Source organism: Equus caballus, chromosome 14 (genome assembly GCF_041296265.1).
Source record: "Equus caballus isolate H_3958 breed thoroughbred chromosome 14, TB-T2T, whole genome shotgun sequence".
NCBI lineage: Eukaryota > Metazoa > Chordata > Mammalia > Perissodactyla > Equidae > Equus > Equus caballus.
In genome coordinates this window covers 37683010-37698637 of record NC_091697.1, presented here as the reverse complement: position 1 = coordinate 37698637, position 15628 = coordinate 37683010, and the positions used below count along the sequence as shown (strand labels likewise).

Genomic DNA, 15628 nt, shown 5'->3' with positions numbered 1-15628 from the left:
TGTTGTTGGCTTTGAAGATGGAGGAAGAGGGCCACTAGTCAAGGAATGCGGGTTGTCCTAGAAGCTGGAAACGGCAAGGAAACACATTCCGCCCTAGAGATCTTCCAGAAAGGAACGTAACCCTTCTCACATCTTGGTTTTAGCCCAATGAGACCCATTTTGGACCTCTGAACTAGAGAACGGTGAGAGAAAAAAATTTGTGAGCCACTAAGTTTGTGATAATTTATTACTGCCGCAACAGAAAACTAATACACAAGCGGTGCTCATGGGCTCCATGGGCCCATGTTCCCACCCTTTGTGCTACATGCCTTAACTGTTGGATGGGCTAAACCAGGAACTACAAAGATTAAACTCCAATCCTTCATATCATTTTGAGTTTAAGGGTTTTCATTTCTTCATTTTCAAACCATACAGCAAAGGGTATGTGTATTTTTTACATAGGCCTCTTGGCTTTGTGAATTTCGAAAGGATGTGGTTATGGCCTTTGACATCAGAGCAGAGGCTCCGCAATGTTGACTGAACATTGATAGAAAGATAACGTTGGAGGCAAGTTGCCTTTGAACAACGCTCTGAAGATCAACTGCCTCCCCATCGCATTCCTTGTTCCGAAGCTGTTTCCTCTGGTTGTGCTAAGGGGTGATGCCCTGGGCGCATCACTTTTCAAGAATTGGATCATGAACAACTTTATCCTCCTGGAAGAACAGCTAATTAAGAAATCCCAACAAAAGAGAAGAACTTCTCCCTCGAACTTTAAAGTCCGTTTCTTTGTTTTAACCAAAACCAGCCTGGCGTACTTTGAGGATCGTCATGGGGTATGTGAGCACTTTGTTTCTCTTTTTTTTAAACAATATTTTATATTTAGACTGCGCTGAATCCATAGAATAAAATAAGAACACAGGGAACACGTGCATGCTTGTTATAACACCTAAAAAGTACAGTAAGAGTAATCAGAAGAGAAATGTGCAAAAAAGTCAAGAGATGAGGTGGTTGTATTAGGTGATTTCAGTTCTAAAATCTGTAAAAGAGTAAGTTTAATATTTATTAGCTTCCCCTCCCCCGAAAGTTTAATTTTGAATTATAATATTTCATGTGGCAAATGTTATGATTGGATAGGATTTGAATTTCATTCGAAATATACTGCGTTTTATGGAACATAGATTAATAAAATATTAGCATTCACTGGGAGCTAAGGGACGATCTAGCCCAGTTTGCTTAATTTATAGTGGATGAAACTGGTACTTACAATGGTTCAGTGATGGGTCCAGAGTCAACATTTTTACGAATTAAATTCTATTTGTCTCAATGGTCACCGCTCACTTAATAACTTAGAATAATATTCCCTGGGCATTTAATTGTCTAAAATTTGCAAGGCGCGATGGTAAACCTCTTCATCCCTTGGAGAACTTCCCAGGAGACTAGAGTTACCACGTACAAAGTGTTATGCAGTACAGACCTGGTTCTTATCCAGATGATTACAGCTGCTAAGCTAGGTCAGTTTTTTTTATGTAACTAAATATATTCTTATGTTCCATAACATCAGTAAGAATAAGAGCAACATGAATAATCATGACAATGTAGTTTGGTACAAAAAGCACTGAGCAAGGGGTCAGAGACCAACTCGTTTTCTCTCTAGGTGAGTTATCCTGGGCAAATGTTTCTACCTTCTGTGTCAGTTTCTTTCTTTATAAAATGAAAGGACTGAAAATACCACCTACAATACTTATTTCTTCTTTAAAACTCTTTTGTTTCTATAAAATAGCACTTGTTTAGCCCTTCTCGCAATTATTCAAAGCACAATGACTTCATAGTGTATCATTGTATTGTTTTTCTGTCAGTAGGGTAGAAGGGCAAGAGTTTTCACCTGTATTTTACTGAAGGGGAAATAACATTAGGTGCTAGATGATCACTTAGAGACAAAGGCACTCAATTCCTTGTTGGGATCTGACTTAGTGGGTGTGGGTGTGATTTTGTAGACACTCTTTAGAGAGCCAGGCTTTGAACTGTTCAGTGGAATGGAGTCCTGAGTGAAACCAGGCTGGCTGTGAACTCTATGGATGCCTGGTTTTTTAAGTTGCAAGTGAAATAGTACTGCCTGTTCTTTAGAGGTGAAAAGACGTGCTTAGAGGTGAAAAGAGACTTCAGCAGCCTCTTACCAAGAACAATCAACCAATCAATCAGAAAGCATATGGAATTACCCATGGGAAAGGCCTCTCTGTTCAGTGCCCCATAAGTATTTGTTGACTAAATTAATAGAGGGCCAGAGGTCACATTCTGAACTTAGAGTATTCATCACATAGAGCCGATAATCCACATGACATCAGTCCATTTTTTTCTTTTTATGAATGAGATATTAGAAGTTCGTTTCACATTGAAAGAATAATCATTTTCCTTTAAATATTTTTTTTTCAAAGCCCATCTTACAGTTTTCACCGACTTGTTTTCCTGACCCAACACAGCATCATCTCATTTAGTTAGTACTGATCATTCCTGAGCAGCATTGCTGTTGGGGAACTGTTTGGTTGTGAATTCAGTACCATCTTATCTGCAAATAATCACACAACCAAATAGTCTTGATTCAGAATTTTGTTGGTTATAATTTGCATGTAGACAATGTTGTGAAATCACTTTGCTTCTTCATTTGAATGTTACGAAAAATTCCAGGACAATTAATTTATTCTGGGGAGCCCTGAGCTATAGTTTTTAAGATTTCCATGTGGGATATAGCGGATATATGATATTCAAACATCGAATTTCCCGTTTTCTAATGCCCATAGCTTATATTCACAAATAACATTTTAAGTCATTACTTTAGATATTATAGAAATTTATTTGTTAAAAGTTTATCTGAGGTCATTGAGAAGGGTAAGATATGTGAGTTATCATGGTTTATGTCCTATGTATGTTCCATTGTTTAGGGCCATCAATTTGCACATGAGTGCCTTGTGCACCGCCCGTAAATAAGAATAGCATTACACTTGTGGGAATAAACTTTTTATTTCGAAATTAAAGCCTCAGCTTTCCCATCTGTACAATGGATATAATAATAGTACTCACTTTGTGGGAAGATGGTAAAGCTTAACAGAATGTATTTAGACTGAACTATTTGAATTTACCATTTGGTAGATCAAAAAAGGCCAGATATTGCCAATTTCGTGTAGTTCAACTTAATATATAAAGTACTTAGCATGAGTCCTATCAACTAGTCAAATTTAGCTCTTATTTGTATCACTATAATATCTCTGAAGGAGCTAACAGGGTGGCATAGCACATTTAATTTCAAATGAAGGGAAACATTAAAGGATTCTTCAAAGTCAGGCAAACATCAGGGTCCTGGTTCCTTCTATTCTGTGGCTAAATACAAGTCTGTGGGGAGAGATATACAAGCATCATGAAGTGTCTGATGCTGGGCCATCCTTTGCCCCTCTTGGGGGTCTCAGCTTCTTCTTCTTTTTCCTCATTTGCAAACTTATGTTCCTTGCAGCTCTAAAATTCTGTAAATTTATGACAGCATATGAAAAATAATTCTTTTACCTATTCAGGAACAAACTTTGTAGATCTGCAAATTAAGTATGTTTTTTCTGACTTTAGATATCCATGCCTATTGTCATTATCATCCTGACTGAGCCTCTCATTTTAACATGGATTTAATTCTATGTCAGATGCCTATTTCCTCTACTGGGATATGCCAGTGTTTTCAGGGGGGCCAGGCAGCTCCTTCATCCCTCTGGACCAGTGGGCCAGAAAGAAGCATAGAGCTAGCATGTGGTGGCTCACACGCAGGCATGATTTCAGATGCTCCCTTGTGCCTGCCAATTTCTTTACAAAGTGGTCCCTGATGCCTGGCATTCTTTAACAAAAAACAGTGAGAGATTAGGGCCCGGTAGCGTGCTGGTACATGTTTAACAACCATTGTAGTGTAGTGGCAGTAGAGAGTGTTGGGGAACCCTGATTCTCAGTGTTTGCCAATTTCTCTGGTGTAAATATTCCCATGATAGCCAAGTTCAAACTACCAACATGATACGTACTGCTCACAAAATTCCTGAAAATTTTAGAATCAGTTCTCATGGGCCAGTACAAACTGACTCCAGCACACCACTGGCAGCTTAAGTACAAATTATCTCTGGAGAGATAGTTGCCGACTAAGCAACGTGCTTAGTTGCACGTGATGGATATCAGATCCTTTTCAGTAGGGGGAAAGAGAGAAATGGAGGGCCTTGGGCTGGTTGAGTAGGGAGGGGACAGAAGGGGCAGCATAGATGGAGACAAGCATCACAAATTGGTGAGGCCAGCGTAGCCAACTAGAGCTGGATTCAAATGCTGCCTCTGTCACTTTCTAGATATAGGACCTCAGGCAAGATACTGAACCTCTTTAAGCTTCTGTTTCCTCTTTGTAAAGTAAGAACCCCAATACTACCTACCTCAAGCAATGTTGCGTACTTCATGAGAAAAGAATGTTATAAGCTTGGCCCTAATAGTACCATCTCTATCTTCTGAAAGGCCCTTGGGAGAACTGGAAAGGTTTCCCTATTTTCATGATTTGACACGTTGGGAATCAAGTTTTCTGTGCCCACCATGGTGTGGGAGCCATTACCATTTACGTGGGGCAGGATAAACAGTCAAGATCATCATTCTAGTCAGTGTCCAGTTGAGGGTCTCCACTCATCATGGACTCTTCCCTTTAGCCTACAGTCTCTTGCAGCATGCATCCTTCCTAAATTAAAGACGGCAGGTGAGGAGATGGTCCCCTTTCCTGGCTTTTGGAAGCATCATTGCATAGTGGTCAAAAACACAGCTTTTGGTATCAGACAGATCTGGGTCAAAAACTAGCTCCATTCCTTAAGATCTGTGTGGCTTTGCATGAGTCGCTTAATGCTATGTGAACCTCTATAAATAATAGCTCTATAAAGCTATTTACATTTTTTACAATGATTAAACTTTGTTTCTTGATCTTGTGTCCTTTTAATGAGATGGATGTCACTATTATCCTAATAATAATAGTAACCAATATTTCCTAAGCACTTACTGTGTTTCAGTCACTGTGCTATATGTGGATTATTTCATCTAATCCTTACAACCACCCTGTAAATTAGGGACTATTATTACCCTAATCTACAGAGCAGGTAACTGAGGCAAAGAGAATTTAAACAACTTGCATGGGGAGAGTTTATATAACTCCCATATGTCTCCAGAGCCTACACAGCTTCCCTACTAAATGGTGCTTATTACTATTGGCAGTTGTTACTCATAGGTAATTGGAGACTCTTCTGGGTTGTAGCAAAGTGTGCAATGCCTACTTACTCTAAAGTCCTCCTGTAAAAGGTGGTCCTGAAAACCAGCATCTCATGCCACCTGGGTCTTCCACAATGAAGTATGTTATGAGTCTATCATTTCCACGTCCACTCCAGGAGAGATCTTTGTCTTCATTCACGTCGGGGAGCCCCACTATGTGCCCAAAAAGAAATGAGAGCCTTGGCAACTTTGCCTCCTAAAGTTCCTCTAGAATCTGTCCACTTCTCTCCATTTCCTACAGTCACCTTCCTCATGAAAGCTGCCAGCAGCTCTCACCATTCCTAATGGTCTCCCTGCACCCACTCTACCCTAGTCCACCACCGCTCCATTCCCCACATAGCAGCCAATGTGAGCTTGTCACATGGTGACTGTGATCTTGTCCTGACGACCTTCATCGGGAGCTGACACGTCCCTTCAGCAGTTCTCCCTTTGCCCTGAGGGTGGACACCAGAATCTATCACATGGTCTCCTCCATCTCAGCTCACGTCCCTTTTTCTTCCATCTCTCTGGGCTCCAATCACACAAGGTTTTCTTCAACTTTAAGGCCTCCATTTTAAATATCACTTACTTGGGGAAGCCTTCCTTGATTTCCCTAGACTAGATCATCTCCTCTTGTTATACTCTGTCATAGCAACATGTACCCTTTCTTCAGAGCACATGCCAAATTTGTAATTACCCATTTATTAATATGATTATTGTAATGATGTAATTCTCCACCCCACCCTCCATAAGACTGTAAGTTTTCTGAGGGCTGGCACCTAGCTTGCTAAAGATGGCATCACCAATGTCTAGGACAGTGCCCGGCACATTCTTATTCATTATTCGTGGAAGGAAGAAAACGCGAGAGAGAAGAAGGGGAAAGAGGAAAGAAATGAGGTATAGGTACAGTTGGAGAGGTTGAAGTTGCACAAATGAACCCCTAACAGAACAAGGCTCAATGTCAAAAGAGTAGAGAACAAAGCAAGTGATATGGGACTTCAAACAGGAGATTCCTGGGTGTGCGAGTAAGTAAATAAGACTTCCTGGAGGCATCAGTTCATCCTAGCCTTGAACAAGGAAAAGGAGGATTCAGGTGGTTGGAATTTTAAGAGTTGGGCCAGAGAGGCACATATAGGAACCAAGTGGTGGACCAGCCCCCCAGCACCCTCCCCCCACCCCAGTTTTTTTAGGAGAACCATGTAACTCTGTTCTCTTTTTTCCTCCACTCTGCCTTACCCTTCCTTCCTTCCCTTTAAGAGCTAAACCCTTTGTAGATAATATTCTTAAAGCTACCTGAGCATTTTTGCTTGAGACTTTCATCAGTCTTGATCTCTGTGCACTTCATTCCTACGGGACTGAACTGCCTTCTAGCTAGGCTCCCACTGATGCTTGAGGCTCCATATGATCTGTTATCTACACAACAGCTTGAATGAACTTTTAAAATGATAAGTCAGATATTACCCCCTACTTTAAAGCCATCTGTGGCTGTTTAGAAGAGTATTTAAATAAATTCTCAACTATGGGCTTACAAGACTCTTCATTCAGTGGTTCACACTTGCATTTCCAATCTCATTTCTCACCACGCTCCCTTTATCCATCAGGCTTCTAGCACATCTGCCTTCTTTCTGAACCTTGAACACCCCAAGCTCCTGCTCTCCCTGGGGCCTTTGCACAAGGTCAGGACTAGGGTGAGGCAAGTGAGATGCATACTTAAGGGAGTGATCACGCTCAGGGTCCTGAAAGTGTAGGGTCTTTGCATTAGTTGTTCCCACTGTCTGGAATACCCTAGATTTTTGCAGGATTGTTTCTTTTTTATTTCTCATCTCTTCAAATATTTTCCAGGATCCTCTTTTTTTTTTTTTTTTTTGGCATATAGATACTTCAATACATCAGTATCTGCACTTGTTTATTGGGTTTATTAGCATGCTTCCTTGTCTGTACATCCACTGGGAGATCAGTTCCATGAGAGCAGGGGTCTTGGCTGCCTTCCTCATCACTGTATCACCAACATCTAGAACAGTGTGAGGCACATAGCAGGTGGTCATTAAGTACCCAGTGAATGAGTGAAGTTCACATAACTCAAATTGAATTCAGAAGAGCATTTGGGAGCTAAAAATGTGGGCCTTGTCTAGCCTGGAAAAGAAAAGTAAGGATGCAATGTAGGCCATTCAAGGCCAAAAATGTTCTGTTTCCATGTCTGCCTTAATGGAGTTTCTTCATAAATTGATTTTTGCCTGTGTGATGTGACATTGATATTTTATGGAGAAAGCCATTGGATAGAGAATTTTTGTTTTAGAGGCAAATACTAAAATTAGATTTGGTACCTATTGCTCAGGGACTGGTGAATCCATTAATCAGTTTCCACAGTAAAAATAGGCCACAGAGCAAAACTATGAATGTGAGGATTTAGTTTCTGATTCAACCTGGAACAAAGGCTTAACTGGAAAGCAGAAGAGCTCAGTTTCATAAACTATGAGATTCATGTGAAACAAGACATCTTCACGTCAAACTCAGAAACGCACCTCACAGTAAACTATTCTAAAGCTCTTCTCAAATTTTCATGGGCCAAATAGAAAATCCTCACCCCGGCCCCAATTTCCTTAACCAACTAGTAACAATTCCTTCCATTCCATGAGTTTTTTAGTCCTATTGGAAAGAGGAGATCTTCCAGGACCTAATTTTCATCCAGAGGTCAGTCTGGGTTCACCATCATGACACCGGGGGCCTCACTTAAAGTGATCCAGAGAAGGAAATCAAACTCTGAAATGGTTTCCCAAGCATATAAAATTTCCATTTTAGATCAAATGTCTGCTCAGTTCCTTGAAATTTTAGTAAAAGTTGTCAATATTTTAATAGAATAAGAACTTGGTCCAAAGACTTATGTTGCCATATAATTCCCGTTAAGCTAAGGTTATTTATAAGTAGGCTTCTCATTACATTTCCTTTTTAAATATTTCCAAAGTCACAGAAACTATATCTTCTTGTTATAAGAAAAATCAAATGTATGACTTAACCCCCCCCCCCAAAACTGCATATCTTTTTGCCAAAGCTTTTTTTTATTATTTTTTTAACCTAACACTGTATCGAGGAAATGTTTCTATATTGGTATATTTAGACCTATTCATTTGTTCAGCAAACATTTCTTGAGCACCTAGTATGTGCCAGGCTCTGTGCTACATGGTAGGAATACAGTGGAAAATGATAGAGACAAGGTGTCTGTCTTCATAAGCTTACGTGTTAGTGGAGGATACAAATGCGTGGGGCAGATATAAACTGTAGTAGGCTCTGTGGAAAGACTAAGCAGTAGCTAGGGCTGAGTTGGGAAGAAGGGTGTGAAGAGAAGGAACTAACATCTAGGCTGAGGCTTGAAGGATGAGAAAGAGCCAAGCAAGTGAAGAAATGGGAAGGGCATTTCAAGCAGAGGGAACCGCAAAAGTCAAGACCCTGAGGTAGGAAAAGGTTTGGCCTGTGTGAAGGACAGAGACTTGGACATACAGAGTTCAAGAGAGGGGTTCTTGCTGACATCGTATGGCACCCCTCTTCCAGGGATACTTTGTCCAGAATCATCCTACTCCACGTTTTGGTGGAAAAATGCCTGGTGTATACCCTGCCTCCGGCCCAACACTGAGCTCAGGCAGCTTTTAGCAGCAAAGACTGAAAACAAGTTAGAATCAGGTTAAATCCACTTTGATGAATCTCAAGAGACAGCAACAAATCTTCACATCCCCATACTGTTAAAAAAATCAATGAAACAATTGCACCCAAAATGTTCGTCGTTACTCTTTTGTCTAAAGACATCAATTTAGTGTCTCTGCGAGAGTGATCTTTTCTCTCATGCAGACGTAAATTTCACGTCGTTATAATCACAATGCATGACAATTTTCTATTCTACTTTTTTCATTTATTCTTTTGTAGATGAATTTCCATATATCTACATGGCCTCCAAAGTAATCATTTTCTCATACATATGATTTTTTTAATGGTTGAGATGGTTCCTTTCAGAGACATACTCATCTATTTTATGTACTGGAACAAATTGATGAACTTATCTGTTATCTATTCTTCGACATTCAGGTGGTTTTAGGTATAATGAAAACACTGAAAAACAATAGTACACCTAACACAAGACTGTCTCCATTTTAAATCAGCTCCTTAGGATAGAGTACCACACATGGGATAATTGCGTCCTAGGATAAGAGCACGCTATGGCCTCTATCATTTGTTGCTGTATCATCTTCCTAAGAGGCTGAAGAAATGCACAGGGCCACAAAAAGTTACCAGAACCATTAGAGATTATGTTTCTAACAAGGAACTAATAAAAACGAAAGAATCTCATTGTTGTGATGATTTTAAAGTAAACTATTTTTATAGGCTCTGAATGTCATGGTGAGAGAGAGGGAAAATATATAATATTTTATACATGGGTAAGATGATTTGATTAAAGTCAGCCTTATATAAATACATAGATGAACCCAGCCACCGCCTACATAGTAGGATTAATGGCTGCCAAAGAGCCTTCTACCATGCAAAATATCAGCCCCCCTATTTGATCATCTTAGGGGGTCTGAAAGGTTCACATGAATGAGCTTTTGGGTTAGATCGTCAAGTGTCCTTATCAAGAAGCAAATGAAATACAGGGCAGGTATCACATAAACCATTTTGATTGTTCCATAGAGGTCAGTTCTCACTTTAGGTGGGGCCTTAAAGATGGAAAGTCTCAGAAAGACTGTAATTCTGTAATTCTATAAAAGTGGGATGAGGAGAGGAAACAACAACACGGCCACTTAATAGAATGGAGACCTGGCACTAATTAACCTACGTGACCTTGGTCAGTGTCTTATTCTATGTTGGACTTAGATTTCTCATCCATAATATCAACGGATTGGACTGGATCAGTGGTTTTCTACCTTTCTAAAGCATAGAACACTCTTGTAGTACAAAATTATATGAGTCATCACCATCGCCACACATAAAGCAGATAGAAGTGCTCTGGTTGAAGGGAGAACATAGAGGCTGCCCAGAACCCTACCCTCTTGGCCTGTCCCTTGATCTGCAGTGATCACCAAGGTGCCTTCCAATTCTACAACCTCAGTCTCCCCAGGGTATAAATGTAATTGTAGACATGAAAAGACAAAAGCCAATTTAGAAAAGCATTTCACCTGGAGGTTTCATCTCTAACACAAAAAGTTGGATTGAATGATCTCTAAAGAGCCATCCAGCTCAAAAAAGTGCAAACTATGTCATGGTATCTCTCTGCCAATGATATCAGGAATTCACAAATAGATATGGAGATCAGCAAAACATGGAAGGCTTTCAAGGAAGTAATACATCTAAGAGGTAATTAATACCTATGTGACTAATAAGACATGCATATTGTCAAAATCCAAGCATGACATCAAGAATACAACTTAAGAAGGAAGGCAGTCATTTCAAATGTAACCAACATAAGATAATAGGAGCCCGTGGCCCAGGGTTTCTCTGGTTCAGATCCTGGGCGCAGACATGGCACTGCTCGTCAGGCCATGCTGAGGCGGCATCCCACATGCCAGAACTAGAAGGACCCACAACTAAAAATGTACAACTATGTACTGGGGGCTTTGGGGAGGAAAAGGAAAAATAAAATCTTTAAAGAGTTCTTGCTGTGCTTCAGCGCACCAGGTTAAGTGCTTTTCATGTAGCATGTCATAAATGTTCACAATAACCACATGTGTGAGGTTCTATCATTAGTCCTGTTTTATCAATGAGAAAGCAGAAGCTTAGAGAAGCTGAGTATCTTTTCCCAGGTCACACATCTGGGACAAATATTAAAAGTTGGATTAAATGTTCTTCAATGGGTATTTTCAGATCTAACTTGTTTGGGTCTAAGTCTTATAATAGAAACTGTGTTGGCTGATAAGGGAAAGTTGGGGCAAGGATTCGTTGACGAGTTTCCAACTGATGGAGGTCCTGAGTGGGGACCAGCACAGGACCCCTGGATGGCAGCACAAACAACATCATTAACAATAACTAGCATCATCACAGGGAGAGGACTGAACATATTCCTATGGATTTTCTTGTGTAATCCTCACAATTCTTTGAAGAAGATAAAAGTCAAGTTCTGTTTTAGAGAGGAAGCGACTGAGACACAGAAGTTAAGCAATGTGCCCAAAGTCACAACAGGATAGTAAGTGTAAAAACAACACCTTGCCTTGGGATGTAGTGATTGCCTTGGGGCATACTTTGATCCCACACTCATTAGGGTGTCCTTTTCTTGTATCTCTTTGCTTGCCCAAGAAGAATTTACTGTGAGAATTCTCTGAAGAACTGACACAAGCATCTTGGCCGTTGTTTCTTACTGAGAGTCTGGGAATTCACCAGTCCCCTGTGACTTTGCATAGTGTACTTCTGTCCACCTGGACTCTGTAGGCCAACAAAAATGAGCTCCTGAACTTGTAAAGCTGAGCGTCTGATCCTGGGGAAACCTCTGCCAAGAAAAGATGCTGTATAAGCCTCAGCTCTACTTGGTTTATCAGACTAGGTAATCATAATAAGAGCTACCCCTCACTGGGCACCTTCTGGGAATAACATTCTGGGAATCCTATATCCAGAGTGGTAATACAGGGAAGACCACCATGTAAGGGATATCAGCCAGGACCAGGGGCCCAGAAAGTGAGATTGAGAGTACTAACACCAAACCTGGCCCTTTCTCTTAATCCATACTATGGCCAGTTTTATGTACAGTGATTCAATTGTTTCCCAAAATGGGGTACCACTAGGCACAGACAAGATGGTACATATTTTTATACGTTTTTAATTTTGATACGTTTTTAATTTAATAGTTATGTGTTTATTACAATTAATGTTTTAAAAGAGTGTGGGGCCAGCCCAATGGCATAGTAGTTAAGTTCACACACTCTGCTTTGGCAGCCTAGGGTTAGCAGGTTTGGATCCTGGGCATGGACCTACACACTGCTCAGCATCACGCTGTGGTGGCATCCCACATACTAAATAGAGGAAGATTGGCATGGATGTTAGCTCAGCAACAATCTTCCTCAAGGGCCAGTATTCCTCACCAAAAAAATAAATAAAAACAAAAAAGAGTTTTTAGGAGCCAGCCCAGTCATGTCATGATTAAGTTCATGTGCTCCCCTTTGGCAGCCTGGGGTTCATGGGTTCACATCCCGGGTGTGGTCCAACACAATGCTCATCAAGCCATGCTGTGGTGGCATCCCACATATTGGCACAGATGTTAGCTCAGCAACAATCTTCCTCAAGCAAAAAGAGGAAGATTGGTAACAAATGTTAGCTTGGGGCCAATCTCCTCACCAGAAAGAGCAAAAGAGTGTTTTTAAACTTATGGTGGTGATCTAAAACTTCCTTTTAAAATAAATTTGTTTAAATGAAAAGGTAAATCAATTTAAAGAATAATATTAAGGACATAATGCCATTTGATGGAAGTAGATTATGGTGGAAATTGCATGTGTGGGTTGCAAACTGAAGCCTGAAACACTGAATCCACAGGATAGCAACATACATCATCATTCATGATTATTTGTTTTTAAATAGTTCAGAAAGTGAAATATAATAACCTTCACCGGACATTTAGAGACACAGAGGGGCATCCACAGAGACCAGGGCACCTAGAGAGGTAAGCACAGAAGAGACATGCAAAAGAGGTCTTCTTGGGCCCCCACGCTCTACCCAGACAGTCTGACTCAGGGGCAAGTGAGCCTGCTGCCCCAAAATGCCTGACCTCAAAATTTCTCTGACTTCAAGAAAAAGCTGTCATAATTCTAAAAAAGTACGTTGTAAATCTCAATGACATTAGGTTAGCGCAAAATTTACTTTGCTTTCATCTGTGTTGCAAATTGATATAATTGGTTCACAAAACAGAACTAACTATTGGTAGAATGACCTCTTGCCCCTATGCCTCTGTGCCTGTGGGACTGCAGTTCTGTTTATTAATAGCTACTTTTGTTAGGCAATCTTCTGCAAAATGTAGATTAATTTTTTAAACAATTCTTGAATATATAGAGGCCAGCCCAGTGGCTCAGTGGTTCAGTTTGCATGTTCCGCTTCGGTGGCCCAGGGTTTGCCGGTTCATAACCTGGGTGCGGACCTATGCACCACTTGTCAAGCCATGCTGTGGCAGGCATCCCACATATAAAGTAGAGGACGATGGGCACAGATGTTAGCTCAGAGCCAGTCTTCCTCAGCAGAAAGAGGAGGATTGGTAGCAGATGTTAGCTCTGGACTGATCTTCCTCAAAAAAAAATTCTTGAATATATTATACATTCACATAATTTTTTTAAAAACAGTTAGAAAATGTTCTGCAGTGGCCAATCTCCCACCCTTGTTCTAAGCCACACCACTTCCTTGCCTGAAAGGAACCAATATAATTTTCTTAACAGTTCTTCCCATGATACTTTATGCATGTATACACAAATGCAAATAAACGTTCTTCTTTCCTTCCTTTTTATACAATGGCAGCATACACAACACACATTTCTTAACCTTTCTTTTGATTGGTTAGCAATACTTCTTGGAGATCAAATCCATAACATGTATACATGTTACGTATACATGTATACACAAGGAGTTTCTTCATTCTTTTTGTATGGTTGCATAATATTTCGTTGTATGGATAAAAATTTTATCTTGATGGACGATTAGTCTCTTTCCAAATTTTTCTGTCATTACAAATAACAGAGAGTGAATAACCTTGTGGGTTTGTCGCTGTTTACATGTACAAGCATGTCTGTAACAGGGGTTCTCAACCAGGGGCGATTCTGCCCATCACTGGCAATGTCTGGAGAAAAGTTTCGTTGTTATAACTGGGGAGGAGGGTGCTACTGGTATTTGTGGGTAGAGCCAGAGATGTTGCTAAGCCTATTAAGATGCACAGGACAAGCCCACAACAAAGAATTATCCAGCCCAAAATGTAATAGTGCCAAGGTTGAAGTCCTGGTTTATAGAAAACATTTCAAGAAGTGAAATTGCTGTGTCAAAGGATATTTGCATCTGCTATTTCGTTGAACACAACCAAGTTATTCTCCACATAATTTGTAGCAATAAACATTCCCCAGGGCCATGTGTGACATGCTCCTTTTCTCAAAACCTTGCCAATGTCGTTATCACGTTTTGATCTTTGCAAGTCTCATAGGTTTTAAAAAATGGTATCTCAATAATTCAGTTGCATTTCTGTTATTGTAGTGAGTTTGAGCTTCTTTTCATAGCTTTTTATCTGTTAGCTAAACCTTTTGTGCAGACTAGTTTTAACTAACTTTTCAATTGTCGAGAGATTTTTATCCACCTGCCAATCATTCTGGAAATCTTATTCAAATCATTTTTATTAAGAGTTTTGTCACAGGATCCCCAAATATCACTTTCTGCTGCACACTTGTTCTAACCTGCTGTTCCGTCAATCAACCAATTACAAGTATTAATTGACCATCACCTCCGTACAAGGAATTACCTCCTGAAATGCAATCAAGTGTTATTAATTTACATGTTTTGGCTACTGGCTCTTCAGTGCTTGAAAGGGAGATACAAAAATATATTCTTTCAAACTCATTAAAAATCTCATATGCCCTATTCCAGAAAGAAAGAGGGCTTTGAAAAAGCTTCACCGACCAAAAACACTGAAAGACACAATGTGTAAGGCACCTTGGGGATCTGCTTCGTACCGGCATATAGCAGTTAGTTCCTACTCTTAGTTTCCTTTTCTCTCTGCCCACTTTTGTAAGCAAATTTAACCAAACATGCTTTTTTTCAGGCTAGGATCACTAATACCTTTATTTAACATGAATGAGGCTTGGAAATTATTCCTAAATTATTGCTGCACTTCGAAGGTAAATATACCCATATAAAAGCACACTGAGTTGCTTTATTAGCATCTATGAAGAAAATGGCTATCACTCAGGAAGAACCTGAGAGGAGCTGTCACAACATTGAACCTCCGTGCAGGAGACAAGTGCTGCCTGGCTGCCACTTATTGCTAATAAGGTATGAGGTTACGAGGGCAAGGAGCTGCATCGTTTACACAGCCAGCGTTTGCTGTGTATCCCTTGGCCCTCTCCCACAGTCGTCTGCCAAAGCTGTATTACAGTGTGGTGTTCCCAAAATTTCTGACTGCTTTAAAATATTATTTCCATTTTTCTGCTTAGTAAGTTTACATGCTCACTCTAAAAACTTCCAAAGTTATAGAAATATATAATTTACACTGTGAAAGTCTGCCATAGGGTCATCCGCAAGGAAGAGTCAGTGTAGCAGTGTTCCCTCTTGTACCACTTCCTTGAATATTGCATGCACTATTATGTATTTTATTCTCTCTTTTTCCAAAATTGAGACAATGCTCCATCTATTGCTCTAAACCTGCTTT

General features: G+C 40.1%; 1 protein-coding gene across 2 annotated transcripts in view; it reads left to right on the top strand.

Moving 5' to 3' along the window:
• Positions 1 to 395: 395 nt before the first annotated feature.
• ITK (IL2 inducible T cell kinase) overlaps positions 396 to 15628 on the top strand; it is a 67550-nt gene continuing 52317 nt past the window's right edge. The window contains exon 1 of one of the 2 annotated variants that reach the window (XM_014730550.3): positions 396 to 812. In XM_014730550.3, the coding sequence (XP_014586036.1) occupies positions 675 to 812 (138 nt within the window). In that variant the 5' untranslated portion in view covers positions 396 to 674. The remainder of the gene's footprint in view (positions 813 to 15628) is intronic. The other variant, NM_001433492.1, reaches the window with a different exon arrangement.